Below are 26,695 nucleotides of genomic sequence, written 5' to 3' on the forward strand. Positions count from 1 at the left end.
GATTGGGGACATGTTCTCCCTCCTTAAAGGACTTGACCTTGAAACTGCTGAAGCCCCGTGAAAGTGCATTAACCAGTTGCTGAGCAGTTTAAGGGCTGCCACTGAGAAATCCAGGAGTTCACGGGCCATTGTTATGAAATGGGGCACAGTGAAAGTGAGAGGAACAGGTCCATGGGGTTGGGAGAAGACAGGTTGGGAGTGGTGGGGAGGACCACAGCAGATCGGTGGGTGGAGGGCTGGTGGTTGGGGATCAAGGTTGGCTGGTAGGTTAGGATAGAGAATTAGCAGCCGGTGGGAGGAGTGGCAAGTATCACCCTGTCCACAGAAGAGGTGGATCTGGGGGAGGCCATTGAGTCAGATCAGCCAATAGGCGGGTGGGAGAGAGGAGAGTCAGAATAGGATTGGAAACCTGAGGGGGGGGGGGGGGTGAGAGGCTGCCTCAGAATGGGGGCTGCCCCAATGATAGGGGTAAGCACTGACCTTCAGGGAGGGTGCCTGCCCCTGTTAAATCATAGTATGCTGTCACAGACCTTGTGTTAACTTAAACAATGGAGTGTGAGAGGCTCCAGAGTCTGGATGATGTTGGATTTAGAATTGGAATTGGATCACGAAGCTCCCTGATACTGTGCCACCCAACTTCTGGACAATGGGTTCTCCAGCAACTTTATGGTCACTTTTATTGAGTTCCAGATTCTCTAGAATTCAAACTCTCAACATGCTCTGATGGGATTCGAACTCGATCCCTCTGGATTATTAAAGCAGGCCTCCACTATAATGATGTCCTTGAGAACACCAGGATATTTCAACTCACTCAGTTTCAATCTCTTGCCCCTGTGGGTGTCTCAGCTTCTTTGCCTTGTCGGCATCCAGGAAAAGGTCCTTAAGGAGGCCTTCCGACCGAGCTAAGTTCTCATTGTTCACAGCCTCGTACTTGAACGGACGGTTGTTCTCGTAGTTTAACTTATCCTGAAATGATCAAGATAAAACAGAGCAAATCTATCTATAATGTTTGAAAACTGTCACGTCTTAGAACATAGAATGTGGAACAGTACAGCAAAGGAACAGGCCCTTTGGCCCACGATGTCTGTGCTGACCAAATTAAACTAATCCCATCTGCCGGCACATGACCTACATCCCTCCATTCCTTTCATGTTCATGTGTCTGTCTAAATGTCTCTTAAACACCACGATTGCGTTTCCTTCCACCACCTCCCCTGGCAGTGTGTTGCAGGCACCCACCACCCTCTGTGTAGAAAATGCACCCTGCACATCTCCTTTAAACTTTCCCCCTCTCACTTTAAATCTTTGATAGTAACACTTTAAAGTATTTGATATTTCCATCCTGGGAAAAAGACCCTGACAGTGGACCCTATCTGTGCCTCTCATAATTTTATAAACCTCTATCAGGTTCTGCCTCAGCCTCTGATGCTCTAGAGAAAGCAACCCAAGTTTGTCCAACCTCTCCTTATAGCTTATACCCTCTAACCTAGGCAGCATCCTGGTGAACCTCTTTTGCACCCTCTCCAAAGCCTCCACATCTTTTCTGCAATGCAGTGACCAGAACTGCACACAGTACTCCAATTGCCACCTAACCAAACTTTTATACAGCTGCAACATGACTTCCCAACTCTTATACTCAATGCCCCAACTGAAAAAGGTAAGTATGCCGAATGCCTTCTTTACCACCCTATCTACTAGTGCTGCCGTTCACAGAGAGCTATGGACTTGGACCCCTGTACATCATTTCTACGTCTCCACATTCCTTCTCTCTCCTTTCTTGAATAACAACCTTCCAAACTGCTGTTTCAGAATCAGAGGAGTTTTGGAAGTTTGCCACCACTACTTCTGCCTTACTTCCTTACATTTAGCCCTTCAGTCCATGCTGGATCCCAGCAGAGCAATCAATCAGTCCTACTCCTCCGTTCCTTGAAGCCCTGTGACTTATGCCCTCTCAAGTTTCAAGTTTGTTGACATGGTCACACACACTCAGGGTATAAATGCCGTGAAGATTAGCTTTTTACAGCATCAGCTGGTAGATCTGGCTCCCCTTGGTGTTCTAGGCATGTACCATGTGAGGACAGACACATCCCACAGCAACATGCTGGATGTACCAGGAAACACGGCCACGTGGACCATCACTGGGTCAGTGACACTGACGCCAACTGTGTCTCAGTATCTCTCCCTCTGAAAGTAGCAATTAACTCCCAGTAACAGGAAAGGTAATTTATTAAATAAAGGAAAAACTTAACGTGAGGGACAGCACCCATGACTTGCTCCCAACTCTCACTCTTACAGTGTAATACTTGCAACAAGAGAGCAGTGGGTCACATGGCACAATTCTTAAAGAGGTACACGCATGGTACATAAGTCCCACATGTTAGTGGCTGGCTCCCAACACTGATGGACATCTCTTCCCCAATAGTAGATGGGAACCTTCTGTCACCATCATTGCCTGCCACACGCAATCCAACGCAGGATGGCGAGCATCCCAAATCACCGCCCAAATCAAGGACAGACTCCAAGAAAACATCTCATTTAATACTGGGGTGCAAGGGAGCAGCAACATTCGCCCTGCGGATCGATGCAGCAACCCCGTTATTCACCCTGGACTAGACCTTGCACACAATATACGGAGAGCTCTGAACCAGACAAGGAAGACGCGGCCATCTTTCACACTGATGAAAACTTGAATCAACGCCTGGTTGTGACTACAGCGATGCGCCAAAGGATGGAGCTTATCACTGGAGACTACTGTCTCCCTTCTTCTCTGGTGCACATGGTCGACGTTAACATAGTCACTCCAGGCACCGTGACCTGGTCCAAAACCTAGGTATCAATATATAATTTGCTGCCAGTTGCTCTCAGTGAGAAGGAAGAGAGCTGTCAGCAGACACTTGTAGCACCGTGGCTTTGAATACCTTAAGCACCAGCCTCCGCCAGCTTGAGTCAAACATTAATACTTTGCGCCCGATGAGGCATTCATTGTTCTCCTTCGAACAGAGAAACCAGATTTAATGCAAGAGGAATTTAAAATAAGGAATGGCTTCCATAGAACAGTAAATCGGTGCTTTCTGGTTACAAATCTTCACCGTGAGGGAGACCACTTCTAATGGTGAAGATTTGTATTCAGAAGGCACAGATTTAAGGTGTTTGCCAAAAGTACCAGAGGTCTATGAAAAATAATCCTTTTAGGCCACACACTGGAATACAATGCCTTCTGGGACGGAAGGAGAATCAAGGATAACTTTCCAAAGAGATTGAGATAGATAATTGGACAAATAAGTTGACAGAAATGGGAGCGTGTTGGAAGAATTGGGCCAAATGGATTTATCTTTGAAAACGCCAATATATTTAAGGATAGGTTGATGCTCTAACGTAGTGCTGAGTAAGGCAGCACTGTTAGAGATGCCATTGTTTGGATCAGGCCTTAGACGGAGGTGAATCAGCCTTCTGAGATGGATGTCAAGAAATTGCATGAGGCAAATTCAGAAAAGACTACGGCTGTCCATCCAGATCAGAGCGTTTCCCTCGCAGATGATGTGATTGCTTATTGTAGTTTGTTGGATAACACTGTTGGCCGACTGGCCGGTGCATTTCCACACATTGCATCAAGCTACTGCTCTTCGCAACCAGCTGAAAGCTGCTTTGGGACATTTATAGGTTATGAAGGGGACAACACAATTGCGAATTCTTTGCTTCATCCAACTACTCTTTCTTTAGTTATCTCACGTTCCCACCTACAACCTTTGCACTACGACCCTGATTGAAGAAAGCATACTCACTGCCCGCAGTTTCTCTTCTGTGTCCAGGATGTCCGTTTCCACCTGGTCACCATTCTTCTGCATACGCGCAATCAGCACGGGAAGGTCACTGGAAAAACCAACAAGAACCATCGTCAGAGGAGGTATGAGATCCAGTGGGGAAACACAGCAAGGTAGAATGATGCCAACGTCAGAGGGGAAAGATTTAAAAGGGACCTGACGGGCAACTTCTTCACACAGAGGGTGGTAGGTATGTGGAACGAGCTGCCTGAGGAAGTGGGTGAGGCAGGTAAAATTACGACATTTAGAAGGAAGTCATACACAGGAAAGGTTCAGAGGAATATGGGCCAAATTCAGGCAAATGGGACTAGCTCAGTTAGGCAACTTGGTTGGCACAGACAAGTTGGGCCGAAGGGCCTGTTTCTATGATGTATATTTATGATGTACATATGACTTTGACTATGATACGGCATAGAGGAGGCCATTTGGCCCATTGTTCTTCTGTCAACTTCTTAAAAGACTTCTCCAGTTCCTTCCATTCACCAGCCTGAATTCTCAGTGCTTCATTTGTACAATCCCTTTGAAAGTATATAGATTTTTGCTTTGTAGGGAAATGAAGGGTTGTGGGGAAAACGCAGGTAGGTGGATCTGAGTCCACGGCCAGATCAGCCATGATCTTATTGAATGGCAGAGCAGGCTCGATGGGCCAGATGGCCTCCTCCTGTTCCTATTTCTTCTGTTCTTATGTCTCTGTTTCATCTATTTCCCCGTCATTTCTGGCATCGCATTCCATGTTACAATTGCCATTTTGATATCCTCGGGTTATTGACCTGTCTACCGAAAATAACATTCACCACCACAGAGCGGTTCGTGATGTTTGAACATCAATATTAAATCTCCCATAAGCTCCTCTACTCTCAGTAGGACAATGTTAACTCCACAAAATGACACGCAATCCTTAGTTTTGTGAAGAGGACGGAAAAAGGGGCTCTGTTCTCCTTGGAGCTTACGAGGATGGGAGGTTCTGATAGAGCAGGTGAGGTAAAACCATTCCTGTGGGTAAATCGGTCACTAAACCAAATTTTTAGGAAGAGGTCATAGGTCATGAGACTTATAGCACAGAAGAAGGCCCTTCAGCCCACTTGAGTCCATGCCAGTCATGCGTCCCACACTAATCCTACATTAATCCCATTACTTTATTCTCCCCATAGGCATGGTAGTGTAGCGGTTAGCATAACGCTTTACAGCGCCAGCGACCCGGGTTCAATTCCAGCCACTGTCTGTAAGGAGTTTGTACGTTATTCCCGTGTCTGCGTGGGTTTCCTCCGAGTGCTCTGGTTTCCTCCCACATTCCAAAGACGTACGGGTTAGGAAGTTGTAGGCATGCTATGTTGGCACTGGAAGTGTGGTGACACTTGCGGGCTGTCCCCAGAACACTCTACGCAAAAGATGTGTTTCGATGTACATGTGACTAATAAAGAAATCTTATCTTATCTTATCATCCACCCCTTCTCTATCCCCCCTCCCCAAGATTCTACCAATCATCTACACACTAGGGGTCATTTACAGAGACCGGTTAACCTACCAACTCAGATGAAACCCACACGGTCACCTGCAAACTCCACACAGACAGTACCAAAGGTCAGGAGTGAACCTGGGTCTCTGGCACTGTGAAGCGGAGGCTCCACTAACCACCTACAGGGCGAGAGGGGAAGTCAGAGCCCTTTCATTCAGAGAGCTATCAGAAGCTGGAACACCCTAACTTGGAAAGGTGACGGAATCTGATTCCATAATTAAATAGAGGGGAGATGGACAGATGTTTTATGTTGAGGAACTTAAATGGGTTACAGATAGTTGGAAGTGATGTGAGAATGGTGTGATTTTATTTATTCTTTTACAGGAAATGCCAGCATTTATTGTCCATCCTAATTGCCCCTGAACTGAGGAGGCAGTTAAGAGTCAACCACATTGGTGGATCTGGAGCCCCCTGGAGGTCAGATGGATGACAGATTTCCATCCCAGAGGAATACCAGTGAACCAGATGGGTTTTCCAACAATCCAGTAGTTTCATGGTTAATGTTGCTGAGACTAGTTTTCTTTTTCAGTTCGGAATGCACTTAATTACTTAAAATTAAATTCCCCAAGCTATTGTGGTAAGATTCCTACTCATGCCTCTGGATCAATGGTCCTACACTCTGACTGTTGGTCCAGTAATTGAACCACCATGCCATTGTACCCTCCAAAAAGTCAACACAAGGATGGGCCAGCTGGCCTCCCGTGATTCCATGACTCTCAGTACATTCGCAGTGTCAACCTAGGTAACGGGGTGAAGGGTTTCATGAACTTCTCACATGCCTCAAAAATGCCTGCGCCTCAGAACTGGCCTTGATTACAATCCCATGATTAGTGAAACATGAGCCTTTCACTACAAGGAACACATTATTTCAAAGGTGGAGAAAGTCCTTGTGAAGAGTCAAGAACTAGTAACCATAATTATCAGGTAGTCACTAATAAATCTGGTAAGGAATTCAGGTGAAATTTCTTTACCCTGAGAATGATTGGAATGTGGAACTTGCCACAACAGGGAGTACTTGGAGCAAATGGTATTGATGCACTGATTGGAGAACCAGGTAAGTACAAGAGGGAAGAAGGAACAGAAAACTATGGAATCACAGAAATTTATGTAGAGAAGGACTTGAACCAATTTTTCGGTCATCCCTGGAATGGATGGGTTGTCTTATAAGGAAGGTTGGACTAAGTAGGTTTGCACCTGCTGGGGTTTAAAAACATGGGATGTGACCTGCTTGAAATATATAAGATCCTGAGGTGTCTTGACAGGGTGGATGTGGAGTGGATGTTTCCCCTTCTGGGAGAATCTCAAACCAGGGTCATTGTTTAAAATTAAGGGGTTGCCTATTCAAGACAGAGGAAGCGAATTTTTTTCTCTCAGAGAGCAGCGAGTCTTTAAGACTCTTCCTCGAAGGGTGGAGTGTTTGAGTATTTTTTAAGGCAGAGGTAGATGATACTTGATACACGAGGGGGTAAGACGTTACTGCAGGAAGGCAGCAACGTGGGGTTCACGGTACAATTAGATCAACCATCATTACTGTATATGAAATGACAGAGCAGGTTTGACAGGCCAGTAGTCCTCACTCGTATGTCTGTAAGCTTATTTATGACATTTCTTTCCAGTCATATAGAGCCACAGTTATACAACATGGACACAGGCCCTTCAGCCCAACTCATCCATGCCGACCAAGGTGCCCATCTGAGCTAGTCCCATTTGCCTGCATTTGGCCCATATCCCTCTAAACATTTTTTATCCATGTACCTATCCAAATGTCATTTAAACATTGTCATTGTACCCGCCTCTACCGCTTCCTCTGGCAGCTCGTTCCATATACCCACCACCCTCTGTGTGAAAAACTTAGGTTCCCTTTAAATCTTTCCCCTCTCATCTTAAACCTATGCCCTCTAGTTTTAGACTCCCCTGCCCTGGGGAAATGCCTGTGACCATCCACCTTATATATGTCCCTAGTGATTTTACAAACTGTCTGTGCCCCTCATGATCTGACAAACAGTTGTGGTCTGTAGCCAAGCTAGTCCTGACCTAAATACTTCAGAAATGTTTCTGCCTCCACCATGTTGTGAGTTCCAGATCCCCAAGTTCTGAGTGTCTTTGCTTCCCCAACTCGTGCTGACGGGGTTAGATTATTTGAGATGAGGGAAGGCTGTAATGCAGCAGGAAGGTCATCACCAACACATTGGTCCAATGCGTAGTTCTACAGAAAACAAAACGTGAAATCCAAATGCCGAAAGTGTCGCTGGAGCGTTTTGAGGGGAAAGGTGTTGGAAGGAAGACACTCCAGGTCATCTTCAACGTTTTGTATTTCACAACACCCATCGAAATAAAAGAAAAATTGAGTGGGATTCCCCATTCAAAGAGTAGATCAAACTATCACATCAAGGGAGGCAGTGCGCCTTCAATTCACTTACGCCTTTTCTTCCTCTCGGTAGCATTCAATGCCCTAAACTGTCCCATCCTCTCTCTTTGTCGTCCAGTTCCCCCTTTAATGGCCCTGCCACTTTGCTGTCATTACTTACCCCTTCTCCTCCCCCCTTCTTCACAATACACTCTCCCTGTCTCCCCTTCTTGCCCTTCCAGTCCCATCCATTGTCCTGTCTTCCTGCTGGTTGCCTACACAAACCAATATCTGATGTAGGGTCTTCGACCCAAGGCATTAACTGGTTTCTCCTTCCGCAACATCTGCTGGGGGAACTCGGTGAGTCGAGCAGCATCTGTGGGAGGAAAGGAACCGTCGACGTTTTGGGTCAACACCCTGCATCAGTCCTGAGTTTCTCCAGCAGATTCTCTGTTCCTCCAGATTCCAGCATTTATAGTCTCTTGTGTCGCTCTTTCCACAGATGCTGCCTGACCGGCTGAGTTCTTCCAGCATTTCTATTGCTTCAGATTCCAGTATCTGCAAGTTTCCTTTGTTTTTCACTTGCTGGTCTGGAAAGCATCTTTCTTCCCCAATTCCTCCTGCCCATGTATATGGTAAAGGGCAAACCCTGCCCAGGCGGAGGTTGTCCAGTTGGGTAGAGGTGAGCGAGTGGAGGGAGAAAGGGAAGAGATCTCAGGGCACTGCTATCCCACAGCCCACTGCCGAGCCTCAAGTTCCTGGCTTCAAGCTCTGAAGTCCTCTTTCTGACACTGGACACACCGTCAGAAACACGACACACTAACTGAACCTCAGACAGCAGCACATTGAATAAATTTCACCTCCAACACAATGAAATAACATCAATAGATAAGGCAATCACCAAACTTCAACCGCTAATTCACTGACCAATGGAAACAATGGAGACTGCAGATGCTGGAACCTGGAACAATAAAGAAGATGCTGGAGGAACTCAGCGGGTCAGGCATCTGTGGAAATGGGACAGTCAACATTTCAGGTCGACACCCTTCATCTGGACGGACCAAACCTCCTTTTCCAACACACTGACTGAACATCAGACCCAGAGCACTGACAAACCTCAGACCTCAACACAATGACTGATCCTTAGACCCAACACATTGAACAAACTTCAGACCCAGCTCGCTGAATGAGCTCAAACTCATCACACTGAGTGAATCTCAGATCCAACACACTGACTGAACATCAGAACCAACACATAGATGGAACTCGGATGCCAACACACTCACTGAACCTTAGACCCAACACACTGACCGATCCCAGACCCAACACACTGACCAATGGTGGAAAGAGTCAGCAGCCTTATTCCTGAGTGTTAACATATCAGTTGACCTGTCCTCGGCCCAGCACATAGATGCAATCGCAAGGAAGGTACACCAGCGTCTTTACTTTCTTAGAAGGTTAAGGAGGTTCAGCTTTTCACTGAACACTCTAACTTCTACAGATGTACTGTTGAAAATATCCTGACTAGTTGCATCACTGTCTGGTACAGCAATTTGAATGCACAGGAATGTAAGAAGCTGCAGAATGTAGTGGACTGAGCCCAATACATCACAGGCGCATCCCTCGCCATCATGGGTAGTATCCACAGGAGGCGTTGCCTCAAGAAGACAACATCCATCATTAAAGATCCCCACCATCCAGACCATGCCATCTTCTCACAGCTCCCATCGGGCAGGAGGTACAGAAGCCTGAAGTCCCACACCACCAGGTTCAAGAACAGCTCCTTCCCTTCAACCATTCCGTTCTTGAACCAACCTGCACAACCCTAATCACTGCCTCAGTAGAGCAACACTGTGACCACTTTGATCACTTTGCACTACAATGGACATTTTTTTTGTTCTAATTGTGTTCTTTCTTGTAAAATTATGTAAAATTTATGTTTTTCTTGTGTATGTTGTGTATCTGATGCTCTGTGTCTATGATGCTGCTGAAAATAAGTTTTTCATTGCACCTGTGCACACATGGACTTGTGCAGATGACAATAAACTTGACTTTGACTTTAACTTTAACCTTAGAAACCAACATACTGACTGTACATCAGACCCCAACACACCAACCGAAACTTAGATTCAACACGTTGACTGACATCAGGCCCAACACCACGACCGACCTCAGATCCCAACAGACTGACTGACATCAGAACTCAACACAATGACCGACCGAGGACACCAACACACTGACCAAGCGTCAGACACAACTCTCTGACCAAGCGTCGGACCCAACACACTGACAAAACCTCACACCTAACACTTGACTGACCACAACCCCCAACACAGAGAGCGGACCTCAGAACCAACACATTAACTGAACCTCAGACACAAAACACTGACTGACCTCAGACCCAACACATTGACTGACCTCAGACCCAGCACATTGACTGACCTCAGACCCAACACAGTGAACAAACTCAGACCTCAACAAAATGACTGAATCCCCAACACATTGATTCAAGCTCAGACCACAACAAACTGACCAACCTCAGACCCAAAACACTGGAGCCCTTTCTCACATTTGCTCTGTTTCTTGGACCTGGTCTCACCCCACCTCCCTTCAAACAGAACAGAGATAGAGTTCCTCACCTTCCACCCTACTATCTCCGCATCCAGCGCATCATCCATCATCACTTCCTCCAGCTGCAATGTGATCCCACCACCAGCCACATCTTCTCCTCCCCACCCCTTTCCACCTTCCGCAGGGACCACCCTAACCTCACACCCAATAAGCTGACTGACCTCAGACCCCAACACGCTGATCAAACCTCAGATCTAATGCACTGACTGACCTTGGACTTCAACATACTAACCAAACTCCGACTCAACACACCAACTGACCCCAGACCCAACACACTGACAGACCTCAGATCCAAAAACACCAGTTGAACACCAGACCCAAAACACTGACCAGTCCAAGACCAACAAAATGAGTGAACTCACCCCAACACTCTAACCAACCTTAGACTTCAACACATTGACTGACCTTTGACTCCAAAACCCACAGACCTCAACACACTGACTGACCTTTGACCCCAAAACCCTATCCAACCTTTGACCTCAATACGTTAACCAAATTCCAACCCAACACACTGACCGACATCAGACCCGACAACCTGATAGAACCTCAGCTACCAACCCACTAATCGAACCTCAGACCCAACACACTGACCAGACTTAAACTTCACCACACCAGAAGGCTTGGTAACACCACCAAGCTGGCCAAGCCTAGACTGGTTCAGTGGCAGGTAGTGAGGGAAAGGTAACTACAGCAGTCAGCGGTGGTGTTCCCAAACCCTCCTGGTGAAGTCCCCCACCCAGAGTACAGTCTGTGTCCCTGCCACTCCCAGTGCTTCTTCCTAGTATTGTTCAACATGAAGAAGCCCACCACACTGTGGCTCCAGGGTCCATCATCAAGACAATCTACCTCACCAAGGCTCCTCCTGCTGCATCTCCCAAACCTCCACCGGCTATAGATACGGGGGAAGCTGGTGCAGGGAAGTGCCCCCACTGCAACTGCTGTCTATAATACTGCTCTAGAGTTATAGCACTGTTTTTTGTTGTCACCTGGTCAGAATCTTTATAGTCCCTGCCCTAGGCCACTCTCGAAGAGCCCTCAGCACAAGGCCTGCAGCGGTAAAGGAAGACAGTTCACAACCATTGTCTTCCTAAGAACAATTAGGGACAACCAGTAAACGTAGTCTTGCCACCAAGGGCCACATCAAGAGCACAGATGAAAAAAATTCACCAGCACAGTGACAAACCTCAAACTCAGAATGACACCCATTGGTTCTTATCATGAAGTGTGTGTGAGTTTGTTAACCTTCAACTTCAGTTTTACTTCACAGCTAATATTAAATTCATTCAAAGTGGAGATCAACAGATTTCTGGATATTAATAAAAGGACATGGAGATAGTGGAAGGAAATGGCTGAGGTAGAACATCCAATATCACTGATAAATGTTGTGAATAGCTGAAGCCCAAGCACATATCCCCAGAGTAGCTAACTATATCCTTGCGTATGCTGTGTGCACATCCCTTCAGTAGCCCACTAGTCACAACCTTCCAACCTGAGAAAGGTCTGTTTATTCTCTTTGCTTTATGTCTGATGACCAATTCTCCATCCACGTCAGTACAGTACAACACATCATTCTCCACCACTTCCGCCATCTCCAACGATACCCCCACCACCAAGCATATCTTCCCCTCCCCACCCCTTCCTGCCTTTCGCAGGGACCGCTCTCTCCACCACTCCCTCGTTCACTCCTCCGTCCTACACCCATCCAGCTCCCACCCCGGAAACTTTCCACTGCCCCCGCCATAGGTGCAACACCTGCCCCTACACCACCTCCAGCCAGGGACCCAAACAGTCCTTTCAGGTGAGACAGAGATTCACCCGCACCTCCCCTAATATCATCTACTGCATTCGGTGCTCCGTGTGGCCTCCTCTACATCGGTGAGACCAAACGCAGACTAGGTGACCATTTTGCAGAACACCTGCGCTCTGTCCGTAACCGCGATCTGCATCTCCCCGTTGCCAGTCACTTCAACTCCCCCTCCTACACTATCACTGATATGTCAGTCCTCGGCCTCCTCCACTAACCAGGAGAATTCCAAGCGCAAACTGGAGGAACAGCACATCGTTTTCCATCTTGGAACCTTGCAGCCTAATGGCACGAACATTGAATTCTCCCACTTTAAGTAATCCCTACTAACCACACCCCCCACCACAACTCCCCCAAACCACGCTTCTTCTTCCCTATCCTCACTTATCTCTCTTTTTTCTAGCCCCCTTTTTTTTCTCCTTACCTTTGACCCATCCCCCGGTGGATCTGCTCTCCCCTCCTCCCCCACACCTGCCAATCACTATCTCTTACCTGCATCTACCTATCACCACCCTGTGCCCACCCCGCCTCCCCTCTTTTGTCCACCTATCACTGCTCTGCTTTTCCCTCCTATATATCGGGCTTCCCCTTTTCCTATCTTCAGTCCCGAAGAAGGGTCCTGACCCGAAGCGTTGACCGCCTGCTTTTCTCCACGGATGCCGCCTGGCCTGCTGAGTTCCTCCAGCGTCATCGTGTTTCTCATCTACATTACCTCCAATTCGGTGTGCTCTAAACTTGTTGACCAACCTCCTCCGTGGAACTTTATCAAAACCTTCTAAAAATCCAAACATACCACACCTACTAGTTCCCCCTACTCAGCACATTCTCAAAGAATTCCAGTAAGTTAGTAGGTTAGTCAAACATGATTTTCCTTTCTTAACTTCATGTTAACTCTGCTCGATCCTATTTACACTTTTCAAGTAGTTCTATTATTAAATCCTTCATTATACATCCCAGCATTTTCCCCACCACTGATGTCAGGCTAACAAGTCTGCAGTTCCCTATCTCCCTCCCTCCTTTTTTGATTGTAGGTCACATTTTGTATGTGGTATGACGTCTGATACATTGTTGCATCAGCCACCGAGGCGTTGCTCACCATCATTAAAGAGTGTTTGAGTAGAAGCTTTATCCTGGTAACTTGCCCTACTGAATGGCAGGGAGAATCTACTGACACTAGACTGGTGATGAGGCTGGGATGTTCAATCCAGTAACCAGCTGTGAGGGAAAGGAGAACAGGGTTCACTAGTGGAGAGGTGATGATGGTGTGTGGCAGACAAGGCAGAATGTAGGTGAGTGGGTAAAGAGCGAGCCATTTACTCTGTACATGGAATAGGTGGAGGTGTAATCCAGTGCCTCTGGAGATTTTTATGAGTTACACCATGGATATGTGCAGGCAGAGGTCAGTAGTGACGGTGGACAGATGTGTCCTCATGATTTAAGGGTCTGGATCAAAGGTGGGCCTTTACAGATCGGACATTGTACTCCATATGTTGGCTCTGACAGTCAAGGAATGGTCAGAGCAACAGCCCCAATGGAAATGGCGCTGATGAGCATGAGACAGTTTCGCTCAGAGCACAACGCCGAGGGCAAGCAGGGACCAAGCCCAGGGAGAGGGTAATGATGGTCTCCTTCACAGGGGCTGAATCATATTGGTACCTTTGGTAGGAAAACAGTAAGTCGGCTGAGTACCAGAAGAGGGAAGGGTGAGAGTCACATGTATGGAAAAGGTGGGATGCTCAGAGTGAGCGTTGGAGATGGCCCATAGGTTTACTCATCATCGGACAGACCTCCCTTCTGTAGTCCTCAGGAAGGCAGTGTTGATAGGGACGTGAGTCTCCAGCTGACAGGACCAATGTACAGAACGGGATATACGTTCCATGGCATCAGAACAACTGCGAAAGTTTGTCAAAGTTTGGGGGTTTGCTGTGATGTAATGTTGAGTGTCTGCACCTTGTTTCTCCTGCTGTGGCAGAAAATCCTGCAGTGCAATGCCAGGAGGTGTCCCTGGTAGAAGCATTGGCAGAGACCACCACGGCGTCAAAAGGAGATATCACTGAGCACTGTACCAGGACAGAGCTACAGTACAGAGGATGTCCTGGAGGGATGAACAGTTCTTGATGAGTATTCTTGTGCTACGGTTTGGTGGGGACAGTGGTCTTGCTTTCTTCAAGCAGCTCTCAGGAGCAAGGGAACTCTAGGTGAGACAACGCAGCCAGTTCACCAGAGTGCTGGGACGCCTATTGTCCAATTGTAGAGACCACTGGGAAGATGGCAAACGAGAAGCTCAATGTGGGTGTTGTATCAAGACCACAGTCATCGGTAGGGTTGGGGTGCTGTGGTGCAGGAGGCTGCCCAGGTCCTGGTGCCAGTCAGACTCCTGTTCACAAAGCAGCTGAACTGGGCTCAGACTGAGCTGGGGGAGGAGTGCGATCAGTGGAGACACCTAGAGATCCAAAGATTCCACTGTAAGGTTTCCTCAGACCTGGATGCACCTACGTTGGCTCAGTGCACTGTAACCAGGGTGCGGTAGTCAGACCCAGAAGAGTGATGAGTGAGTAATGTGGCCTGGATACCATCTAGAGGCAGAAGATCAGACACGGGAACTACACAGCTACAACAGGCAGACCCCAGCATCATATAGAGCCAGTGAGAGTTGTGATTTTAGACAGAGTGTGTGTGCAGGCAAGGAGATGGGAAACATGAAGAATTATTTTAGAAGTTGTTGTGACTGGGTTCGAGAACATTTAGGAATAATTTAGAAGCAATATCTAATGCTAACTACTGGCGTTGTTAATGGGATGTGTTAAGTTTGGGAATTACAACTAATGTTTAGGAACGCATGTATATACAGATTCATGGTTATTTATGGTTACGTTAACGTCTTAGGATGTGGTCTTTGGTATATGTGAAACCTTTCATGGAAATAATCATTGAGTTTATCAGTAGCCAGGGTACATACTGTAAGAATTGTTAAGTTTAGTTTATGTTGTAGTGTGTTGAAAGAGTTAGAAAACCATTAGCTTTATGTCTTGCTATGTCCATCGTAATTGACCGAAAAAATGCATGTCAAGAATTAATTACTTATATAATTTTATTTTATACATTAATGGTTAATTTATGAAACAATCTAATATATACTCAGTTATTGATATGGTGGGTGTGGTGCTTTTTACCAAGGGAAAGCAGTGTGATATATTGGATGTGTAAATATCATTGAGAACAGCACGTGCTTTGTGGTGTGAATTCCATCCCACTGTAACCTCGAGTCCTGCGATTGGTTGAGTGTTCGCCATCAGTGAAGGAACTTTCAGATATTTGTCACTTGCACTGCATGGGAACGAGGGATGCTACCGAACCTTTTTCTAATACAGTCACCCACACAAATGTCCTCTGCATTGCAGCCTTGTTGTGTCGGAACGTCAGCCTGCACACTCTCCCCCTGTAACTCACTCATCTGTATGTCTTCAAACCTCCTCATCCAACTGTTATCAATCAATTCTACGTTTTGCACCAATACTTCAACACTAATGAAAGCTATTGAACGGTCCCCTAGTACAATAAAATGGACTCTTGACCTCACGATCTACCTCGTCATGGCCTTGCACCTTATTGTCTGCCTGCACTGCACATTCTCTGTAACTGTAACACTTTATTCTGTATTCCATTACTGTTTTCCCTTGTACTACCTCGATGCACTGATGTGATGTGATCTGTATGGATGGCATGCAAAACAATGTTTTTCACTGCACCTCGGTACATGTGACAATAATCATACAATTTATCAATTTACATCACTGTGTTGCCACTACCATGTGAGGTGTTAGGCCATATGTTCCACAGCACTATTTTGAACAAAATCATCAATCTTCTCAATGTCCTGATCAATATTTATCCTCAAGCTATATCAGTAAATCATCAAGTCTGATTAAATATTTGTAGGATAATCCATTGATTCGTGTTTCCAACACTCTGGTATTGAAGACACCTCAAAAATACTGTACTGGCTTTCAAGCACTCTGGGGGTTTCTTAAGGCATATATAAATGTGCATAAATTGTCGACTTGCTGTCAAACAGTTGGAGAAGTTCCATATACACAAGTCATGGATTGGCGTGAACCACAAAGTCAAGTCAAGTCGAGCTTATTATCATTTGCACAAGTACATGTGTGCACAGGTGCAATAAAAAACTTACTTGCAGCAGCATCACAGGCACAGAGCGTTAGAGACACAACATTCACAAGAAAAGCACAAGTTAAACATAACTTATACAAGAAAGAACAGAATTATAACAGCATCATCATTATTGAGTTCATAGTAACAATGGCTCAACCCAGAAGTGGGGTCATGCTGTGTAAACTTGAACTTGACTTAGAAGATGCTCTATTTTTGGTTAAGCAGAGCCTCAGTTCCAGTTAAAATAACCACAAGGCACAATCCCAAAGAACTGGAGAGGATGAATGGTAAGGTTTGGCACTAATTACTGAATTCAGTTCTGCATATTGAACAGGAATGAACAATGAGGTTTAATAAATTAGTGCATTAATTATTGCTATTCAGCATGGAGGCTTGGTCCTTGCATCGACCCTGCCATAACCGACCAGGCACTGACGCTGTTTTGTTTGCAGTTTCGTCATTACAGGTCACAGCGGAGGCAGCATGGGGTGGCACAGTGACACAGCAGTTACTGCCGCTGCCTCACAGCTCCAGTGATCCAGGTTCAATCCTGACCTCCGCTGCTGTCTGTGTGGAGTTTGCACGTTCCCCTTGTTTCCGTGTGGGTTCATCTCAAAGACGTGCTGACAGGTTAACTGGCCACAATAAATTACCCCTTGATATGGGTAAGTGGCAAGCAAATCAAAGGGGAGTTGGTGGGCATGTGTGAGTGAACAAGTTGTAGGGATGCAGGGAACTAAGAAGGGTTAGAATGGATACGATGGGACAATAAATCACCTTCTGTGTTGTAGGCAGTAAGTATGTAGCAGCTGATAGTGTGGTTCCAGTGGGGCTACGTTTGTTGAGTGTTGGCTGCACACAGACCCTGACTGGTAACAACTGGCTGGATGAACGGCCAACATTTGAAAATTCCCGTCAAAGGCAAACAAGACAACTTCCATCAATGACACAGTGACTGATATGTGGCTGCCCCATCCATCCAGGCTTGTTCAGTGACACCCAGAGATCACTGATTGCAAAAGAGATTCCTTCTCCGCCAGTATCTGGGCGTGTTGCAATATGTTTATTAGGGCCAGTAATTAGTGAATGGAAGGAGAGGTTCAGTGAGAAAGAAAGATTTGCATTAATCTACCTTGGGAACGCCTCAAGTCCTTCACAGCCACTGTGGAACTTGTGAAATGTAATGACTGTCGTAAGACAAGAAACAAGGCAGACAAATTGCAAGCAGCAATATCCCACAAAGTGATGACGACCAGATCATCTGTTCTTTTTGTTTTGTGCTGTTGCCAACAGAATAATTATTAGTCCAGTTATCAGTAAGAACACTCCTACATCCCTTCAAAATAATGCAAAGGGATATTTTACATCCTGTTTAGAGGCTTTGGTTTCCTGCACATTTTGAAAGGTGTACCAGAGGAAGAAGTCTCTCCGACTTTATCCCAGCAAATCTCTGTGCTATTTTCAATACTTTGATCAGATCCCCCTTCAACTTTTGAGACTAAAGGGGTTACAAGCCAAGCTTGTAATTATCCTCGCAATCACACCCCTTAACCTCGGTTTCATTCTGGCTTACGTTTGATTCATATCCCTTCTGTTTAAGATTCTCAGCCTCCAAGCCAGAGTTTGTTCAATGGAACCACAGGAGATCTGGCTGAACAAAGATCTCAGCCCCCAGTGGCACACAATGCTACCTTTACATTGCCCAAACACTGTGTTAATACAGTTGGCAACTAGTGTACACCACTCATTAAAGTTGACTGACTGGTTCTTTCTCATTAACTGGTTTTATGATGTGGCTGATTTGAATTGGAGACCTGCTTTTGGGAAGAAAGACAAACAGCACAATCCCACAACACCAATGCAATAATGACCAGATATTTTTCTTATGAGTCTATCTTAGGACTCAGTTGAATCCCATGTGGGATTTAGCACTCTGACAGTGCAGTATGCTGAAGTGTTAGCCTGGCTCATGAGTTTCTGGCATGAAAATCTTCTGACTAAGGGGCAAAAGGCTATTACTTGCACCACCTATTCCTGCTTCCCTATTTCAGTAACAAAGCTCTAACACAAATAAAGAGTTGAGTCAAGTCGAGTCAAGTCAGGTTTATTGTCACATACACAAGTACATGTGTGCACAGGTGCAATGAAAAACTTATTTGGAGCTGTATCACAGACACATAGCATTAGAGGCACCACAATCAGAAGTAAAACATAAATTAAACATAAATTATATGCGTATTGTACAAGAAAGAATACAATTAGAACCAAAAACTAAACAAAATTCATTGTAGTGCGAAGTGGTCAAAGTGGTCATAGTGTTACTGTGCTGAGGTAGTGATTAGGATTGTGCAGGTTGGTTCAAGAACCAAACGGTTGAAGGGAAGACATGGTGTTGGTCACACAGACTTTCAAAAAGCATCATCATAGCCACTCCCCAACCAATGACGACCAAACCCAGCGAATGAACTGTCAGTATTGACAGCACGACACCCAATCTTTACCATGAGCAGGTACCAGGGCTGTAAAAAGTGGCCAGGAACATGGAGACAAGCACCTAATGTGGGCTTGCCATCTCTTTCACTGACTCCATCAGCAACACTCTCATCATAAGAGTGTGGATCCAGGCCCTAATGCTGGACTGGGGGAGAGCTGCACTGTCAGCGGTTCTGCCTTTCCAATCAGAACTTCAACCAAGGCCTGTGAATGTAAGGAGAGCAGATGAAGTCTCCCTGGGACCTCGGGTGATGTACATTCCCAGGAGGGGACAAGTGCAGTTGTACTGTTCACATTGCCGATTTAAACCACTTGTACTGATTGCGTTAGCCTGTACATCTTTACTCGCACCAGAGTATGTTCCTCAGCTGACACTGCAAGAACAGATTTCCTGGGCATTATCACAGTGCTGTTCATTCAACAGCATTTAAATAGTCGTAATGTGCATTGGGAGACCTTAAGGCTGTGAAAGGTGCTATATAAATACAAGCTCTTGTCATTCGGAGCTGAGACGACATTCCAACCAGGGGGAGGTATTACCAGGGTAGATGGTAGAAGCAGACATGGTAATGGCGTTTAAGAGGCATTTAGACAGACACACGGACAGGCAGGGATTGGCAGGGTATGGATCATGTACAGGCAGATGGGATTAGTTTAAATTGCTATCCTGGTCAGCACAGATATCGTGGGCCAAAGGGCCTGTTTCTGTCCTGTACTGTTCATGTTCTATGTAAACCTGAGTGAAATGTGGCAGTTCCAGAAGAGACAGAAACAAATCTGAATGCTGTAAGTGTGAGACGTAAGACTGGAATATCGAATGTTTGGATATTCAGATAATCAGCCATTCCCGCCTTGGTATCTAACGTCCCCAACGTTCCACTCTGTTCTCTCTGCCCCTACCCACTTCCTCAGTAACTTCAAACATCTCTAACTCTTCCCAGTTCTCATGAAAGGTCACCGACCCAAAATGTTAACTTGGTCTCTCTCTCTCTCTCTCTCTCTCTCTCTCTCTCTCCACAGGAGTCGCCTGTCCTGCTGAGCATGTCCAGCTCTTTCTGTTTTTTATTGTTAAGATTTCCTTCATGTTTTAAGAAAGTCGAAGAAAATTGACAAAGACAGAGCAATAGACGTGTATTCTATGGACTTCAGTAAGGCTTTTGACTTGGTCCTCATGGTAGGCTGATCCAGAAGGTTGAGGAATGAGGGACCTGAGGTGTGTTGGCAAACTGGATCCAAAATTGACCGGGTGATCGGAGGCAGAGGGTAGTGGTGGACAGGCGTTCTCCCGACTGAAAATGTGTAACAAATGGTGTACCACAGGGATCGGTGCTGGGACCTTTGTTGTTTGTAATATGTATAAATGATGGTTGGGAATGTAGGGGGATATGGTAGTAAATCTGCAGACAACATGAAAATCAGCAGAGTTGTAGACAGTGAAGAAGGTTGTCTAACGATACAGCAGGACATAGGTCAGCTGGGCTGAGTGTTGGTAGATGGAATTTAAACCAGACAAGTGTGAGGTAATGTGCTTTGGGAAATCAAATACTAATCAGACATATACAGTAAATGGCCGCGTCCTAAGGAATGTTCATGTGCAGGGAGACCTTGGGGTGCAAGTACATAGCTCCCTGAAAGTGGTGTTGCAGGTGGATAGGGTAACTCAAAGGCATTTGGTTCACTTGCCTTTGTAGGCTGAGGCATTGAGTATAAGAGATGGGATGTCTCAATGCAAAACCTCGGTTATGCCCCGCTACACTACAAGAAGGACGTGGTAGCAATAGAGAGTGCAGAAGAGATGAAACCTGTAACAAAGAGCAGAACTCTGGAAGAACTCAGCGGGTCAAGCAGCATCTGTGGAGGAAAAGGGTGTCAGTCAACACTTCGGGTCGAGGCCCTGCATCAGGACTGAGAGGGGAGAGCGAGAATTGACGGTGTATCTCAGTACGTTGGGTGGGGGGGGGGGGTGACGATAGAGGCTGGTAGGTGATAGGTGCAGAGGGGATGTCGGGCAGATGCAACCAGGTAGGGAGAGGGACGGGGAAAGGTGAACAGAGAGGGAAGAAAGAACAGTGGACACTAACACGCCCCTGTCCATCTGTTCTTTTCCTTCCCCCTTTATTCACCTTTCTTACCCCCCTCGCCATCTGGTTCCACCTGTCACCTACCAACCTCTGCCCCCACCCCCGATGGACAGGTATATAACTCTCAATCTCTCCTCCTCCCTCGCGATACTGATGCATCGACTTTTGCCTCCACAGAGCTTGAGGGGCTGAGTGGTTTCAGCAATCTGTTTTCTGCTTTACTGGGGTGTTCCCTGAAATAGGGGGCTGTCATGGAAGGAGAGCTTGGATAGGCTAGGTTTGTCCTCACTGGAACATAGGCTGAGGGGTGACCTTATAGAGGTTTATAAAAGAATGAGGGGCGTAGATAGGGTGGACGGAATCTTTTTCCCAAGGCAAAGGAGTCTAGAACTAGAGGGCACAGATTTAAGGTGAGAGGGGAGAAATGTAAAGATCAGAGGGGTAGGTTTTTCACACAGAGGATGGTGGGTTTATGGAACGAGCTGCCAGAGGAGGTGGTGGAGACAGGTACAATAACAGTGTTTGAAATGAGTAGAGAGATACAGGTCTAATGCGGGCAAATGGATTAGTGGAGACGGGCTTCACAGTCAGCATGGACGAGGCGGGTTGAAAGGGCCGGTTTCTGCGCTCGGATTAGACAGTGCCCGGTGCTGTGTTTGTCACATCAAGAGCAGGAATGACAGATGTCACCAATCAGAGGCTCTTCTCTGAAAGATCCCAATGAGAATACAAAGGCCGCTGAATCTGAAGTGTGTGGGTTTACCCCCCCCCCCACCCCCCCAAATCTAGATCTGGACGATAAATTCCAGCAGAGTGCTGCCCTGCCAGAAATATCTTCCTTCCACTGAGCCATTAAACTAAGCCAGATCAGGTGGATGTGAAAGATCCTGTGGCTCCTCTCAAATCAGAGCAGGGGGTGTTCTCCTGGTTGTTGTCGGCCAATGATGTCGCTGTAATGGCTCCGTTAAGGGCCACATTTTGTTTGCAGGACCAATTGGTTGCCACGTTTCTTACATTACAATGGTGGTTGCGATTTTGCAGGTATTTTAGTGTTTGGGGGACATGGTGAGATTGTGAAAGGTGCTGCAGAACTGCAAGTCCTATCTTCTTTCGCTACCCGACCTTGGTTAGGGAAGTAATTAGAAGGCGTCAGCTGTCTCGTTGCCCTGGGCTAGGGAGAGGAATAAAGAATGTGAGCCCAGGTTCCTGGTCCTGGCTGGTATCTGGTGTTTGAATGTATTTGTGCAGGCATGTGTGTTCAGGGAAAGGATTGGGCCAGGCTCTCTCAACGATGGGGTCACTGGCGTGGGATTCCCCAAGAGCTGGTGATGGCTCCCAGATTTTCAAGAGAGACATTTAGAACAGCAGATGTAACCACTGCCCTGGGAGTCTTGACCTCACAATCTACCTTGTTATGACCTTGCACCTTATTGTCTGCCTGCACCGCACTTTCTCTGTAGCTGTGACACTTTATTCTGCATTCTGTTATTGTTTTACCTCATACTACCTCCATGCACTGTGTAACGAATTGATCTGTATGATCGGTATGCAAGACAAGTTTTCACTGGACCTCGGTACAAGTGACGATAATAAACCAATTCTAACTCCAATTCCAATTCTATGGTCTCAATTCCTTTTGATCTTCTCCCTTTTCCTTCCACACATCCCAGCCATTAGTGATTCTGAATACTGGGGAAGTTTTCCCATTCAGGATTTTGTTGCAGTGACTCTGGAGGGAACCAGACTCAATCCCAGAATCTGTCGTTGCGCATGGGGCAGTCTCACTGGACAGTGGGTTTCTATTGGCAACGTGGCGCAGGTTGATCAAAGGTTAAACACTTCACATGAAGGATAGTTCAACCTTTATTCTGTGCCGAGGCAAGGGCGGGAGGAAGTGTTGCAGTCCCCATGGGATTGGTGGGTTGCCCGCAATGAGGTGTATTTAATCATAAATCTGAAATAGCCGTTCTGTCCTCCACCAATGCTCAGTGACTGTGGTCTGAATCAGCTACAAAATGCTCAGCAGTTACTCACCCAGGCAGATCCGACAGGCTGTCAGAAGCACATGACGTCTACCAACAGGAGAAGCAAGAGCAGTGGGTGCAGGGGAACACCACCACCTGCAGGTTCCCCTCTAAGTGCGGCAACTGCTCCGCCCAGGACCACTAGAAACTGCAGAGGGTTGTGGACACAGCCCAGCGCGTCACGGACACCGGCCTCCCCTCCACAGACTCTGTCTTTACCTCTCGCCGCCTTGGCGAAAGCAGCCAGCATAATCAAAGACCCCACCCACCCGGGTCATTCTCTCTTCTCCCCTCTTCCATCAGGCAGCAGATACAGGAACCTGAGGGCACGTCCCACCAGGCTCAAGGACAGCTTCTACCCCACTGTGATAAGACTATTGAACGGTTCCCTTATACAATGAGATGGACTCTGACCTCATGATCTACCTTGTGACCTTGCACCTTATTGCACTGCACTTTCTCTGTAGCTGTGACACTTTACTCTGTACTGTTATTGTTTTTACCTGTACTACCTCAATGCACTCTGTACTAACTCAATGTAACTGCACTGTGTAATGAATTGATCTGTATGATCGGTATGCAAGACAAGTTTTTCACTGTACCTCAGTACAAGTGACAATAATAAACCAATCCCAATATGGAAAGTTATGACTGGACTTTCACTGTCGCTGGGTCTAAATCTTGGAACCCCCTCCACAACAGCACTGTGGAAGCACCTTCACCAGAAGGAATGTCGTGGTTCAAGGTGGCAGCTCAGCCCCCGCCCCCCAACCTTCTCAAGGGCAGTTAGGGATTGGCAATAAATGCTGGCCTTGCCGAAAAATAAAAAAATTCCAGAAAATTGTTGTTTTTTCTCTGTTCACCACACACTGCCTGCAGTCATTGAGGCGATCCAGCATAAAACCGGCTTCCCAAAGGTTTTCCACTCAAGGTCAAGGTCCTGGAGGCCATTCAGTCTTTCTGCAGATTCTATGTTCATTTCAGAAAGATGGCGTGATGAGATTGGAGGAGTAATTTTATGAGTTATTGCAGGTGGGTTGAAGCCACAACATTCAGACTCACGAGTCAATATTTATCCTTCAATGAAAAAATTAATCCAGAAAGTGGAATCATTTCTGTGCACTTTTAAAGATAAGATAAGATTTACCATGTACATCGAAACACAGTGAAATGCATCTTTTGTGTAGAGTGTTCTGGGGGCAGCCCGCAAGTGTTGCCACACATCCGGCGCCAACACAGCATGCCCACAACATCCTAACCTGTACGTCTTTGGAATGTGGGAGGAAACTGGAGCACCCAGAGGAAACCCACGCAGACCCGGGGAGAACGTACGGACTCCTTACAGACAGCAGCCAGAATTGAACCTGGGTCGCTGGCGCTCTAATAGCGTTACACTAACCACTACGCTACCGTGCCTATGTGTAAAGTGAACACTGAGTTCATTTTGCATCTGTTTTAACATGATGGCACCCATTTCTGGTTGAAGTCCCACCAATCAGAAGTTGACCCGTACACATTCTGCCCCAACAGAGGCTACATTTCCCTGCCATTGTCTGCACACACAATGACGTCATCACCGTGCGGCGCTCACTTCCTCGATCAATGAGATTTGGTGTAAGGCTGTGCAACCTATGACCTGCGTTTTTCACGCACCATCCAACAAAGTGCCGGCACTGCACCGAGTTTCCAATCAAACATGAATTGCAGTGTTCCCACTCGCACACCAATGTTTCACCCCCTCACCCACTGTACCTGCGTGCAGGTTGACTCTGCTACCACAGCAGATCTCTCCCCTGTGTATGGGAATTGGGAGCAACTTTTAACCACAGAGGTCAGTTCACATAATCTCTTCTTGTTTAATAATATTGTGCATGGTTAATAGCTTGGGGCCACTTAGGGCAATGGAATGGGTCGGTGAGGGGAAGGGTGCAGGGATATGGCTGTTGGCAAACACACTGCATTACTCTCCCCCCCCGCATTACCATCTCATCCTCCTTCACCTCGATGGCAGCCTTACAGTCATGGATTCATAGAGTCATACAGCATAGAAACAGGCCCTTCAGCCCAACTCGTCCATGCTGGCCCAGGCACCTACTTGAGCTAGTCCTATTTGCCTGTGTTTGGCCCATATCCCTCTGAACCTTTCCTATCCAGTACCAGCCCAAATGCCTTTTCAACTTTGTAATTTTACCCGCCTCTACCACTTCCTCTGGCAGTTTGTGTCACATACCCACTACCATCTTTGTGATAAACTAGCCCCTCAGATCCCCTTTAAATCTTTCCCCTCTCACCTCAAACCTATGCCCTCTTGTTTTAGACTCCCCTGCCCTGGGAAAAGACTGTGTCCATTCACCTAATCTCTGCCCCTCATGGTTTTATAAACCTCTATAAGGTCACCCCTCAGCCTCCTTTGCTCCATGGAAAACAGTCCCAGCCTATCCAGTCTCTCCATGTATCTCCAGCTCTCAGTTCCGTCAACATCCTTGTGAACCTTTTCTGCAGTCTCTCTAGCTTAATCACACCCTTCCTGTAGTACTGTACTATGGGACTGCCATGGAGAGTATACTTCAAGGCACTGACTCACTTCCCGGCAGTCAGTGGGGGAAATGACATAGCAGCAACAAACTCTGCACACAGCTGACGTCAATGAACACACAGGAGGGAACCTGGACAGCTTTTTAAAGGAAAGTGTCACAGATTTTTTTTGTTGTGTGAGGATCCGATTAGCAGTTGGGGCTAAACACAACACTCATTTAATGTGCCAGAAATGGGTCAAATCCAATTTTGAGGCGATCATTGGGTTCTTACACACAATGCTTGTCAGATCTTGCTGTGCACATTTTCACTGCTCTTTCTGCACTAAAACAGTGACTAAAGTGTGTTTGGAAGTCCAGAGGTTGTGGGAGGGAATTTTCCTCCAGTGGTGTGGAACGTGGCCATGACGACCAGGGAATCATGATTCCAGATTGCCATCCGTGTCAAATTTGGTGAACTAGGCTGGCGTACTGCAGGACTTGATTTAACTGGCCCAACCCCTTCCAAACGGGTTCACTGGTGGACGTCAGTAAACCACCCGCCTGGGCTTGTCGGTGACGCCTATCCCTGGCTAAACGTTCTCTGTGCTCGCCAGGGAATTATCAACGGTTAACCAAGGAACTAGAGGTGGCTTGGCCCTAAGGAGCTGTGCTTGCTGCCCTCCCAAGAACAGAAGATGGGAGGGTCCACAAGTGGTTGGCGAGGGCTGGTTGAGGGTCAGGGTTTATAATAGAAAGTACATCTCTGGACCCTGGAGGGTTGGGTTAGTTCAACTGCAGGTTAATGATGCAGAGAATGAGCGACACAGGCTGGTTTTTGCTTCTGAAGCTCTCACTGTGTTTGCCTTTTGACTGCACTTGGCACCCTCATGGCAAAGCATCCTTCCCACTTCCCCTGGTGCTTGCAGGGAGGTAGCTGTGCCAGCCAACCCTTCAATACATTTTTGGGTCCCTTATCTTAGGAAGGATGTATTGATGTTGGAGAGGGTTCAGAAAAGATTTATGAGGATGATTCCCGGAATGAAAGGGCTTACATATGATGAGCGTTTGTCGGCTCTTGGACTGTGCTCACTGGAGTACAGAAGAACGAGAGGGGACCTCATAGAAACATTTACGATGTTGAAAGGACTGGACAGAGTAGATGTGGCTAAGCTGTTTCCCTTGGTGGGTGAGTCCAGGACTAGAGGGCACAGTCTTAGAATTAGAGGGTACCCATTTAAAACGGAGATGAGAAGAAATTTCTTTAGCCAGAGGGTCGTGGATTTATGGAAT

At 46.7% G+C, this 26,695-nt stretch overlaps 1 protein-coding gene across 1 annotated transcript in view; it reads right to left on the reverse strand.

Annotated features, from left to right (window-relative positions):
- The window catches only part of evpla (envoplakin a), a 73,978-nt gene that overhangs the window by 43,682 nt on the left and 3,601 nt on the right, over nt 1–26,695 (reverse strand). Inside the window, exons 2-3 of the mRNA XM_052032747.1 lie at nt 3,782–3,869; nt 812–966 (exon numbers count right to left, since the gene is read on the reverse strand). Of these exons, the coding sequence (XP_051888707.1) occupies nt 812–966; nt 3,782–3,869 (243 nt within the window). The remainder of the gene's footprint in view (nt 1–811; nt 967–3,781; nt 3,870–26,695) is intronic.

The sequence above is a fragment of the Pristis pectinata genome, chromosome 18 (genome assembly GCF_009764475.1).
Source record: "Pristis pectinata isolate sPriPec2 chromosome 18, sPriPec2.1.pri, whole genome shotgun sequence".
NCBI lineage: Eukaryota > Metazoa > Chordata > Chondrichthyes > Rhinopristiformes > Pristidae > Pristis > Pristis pectinata.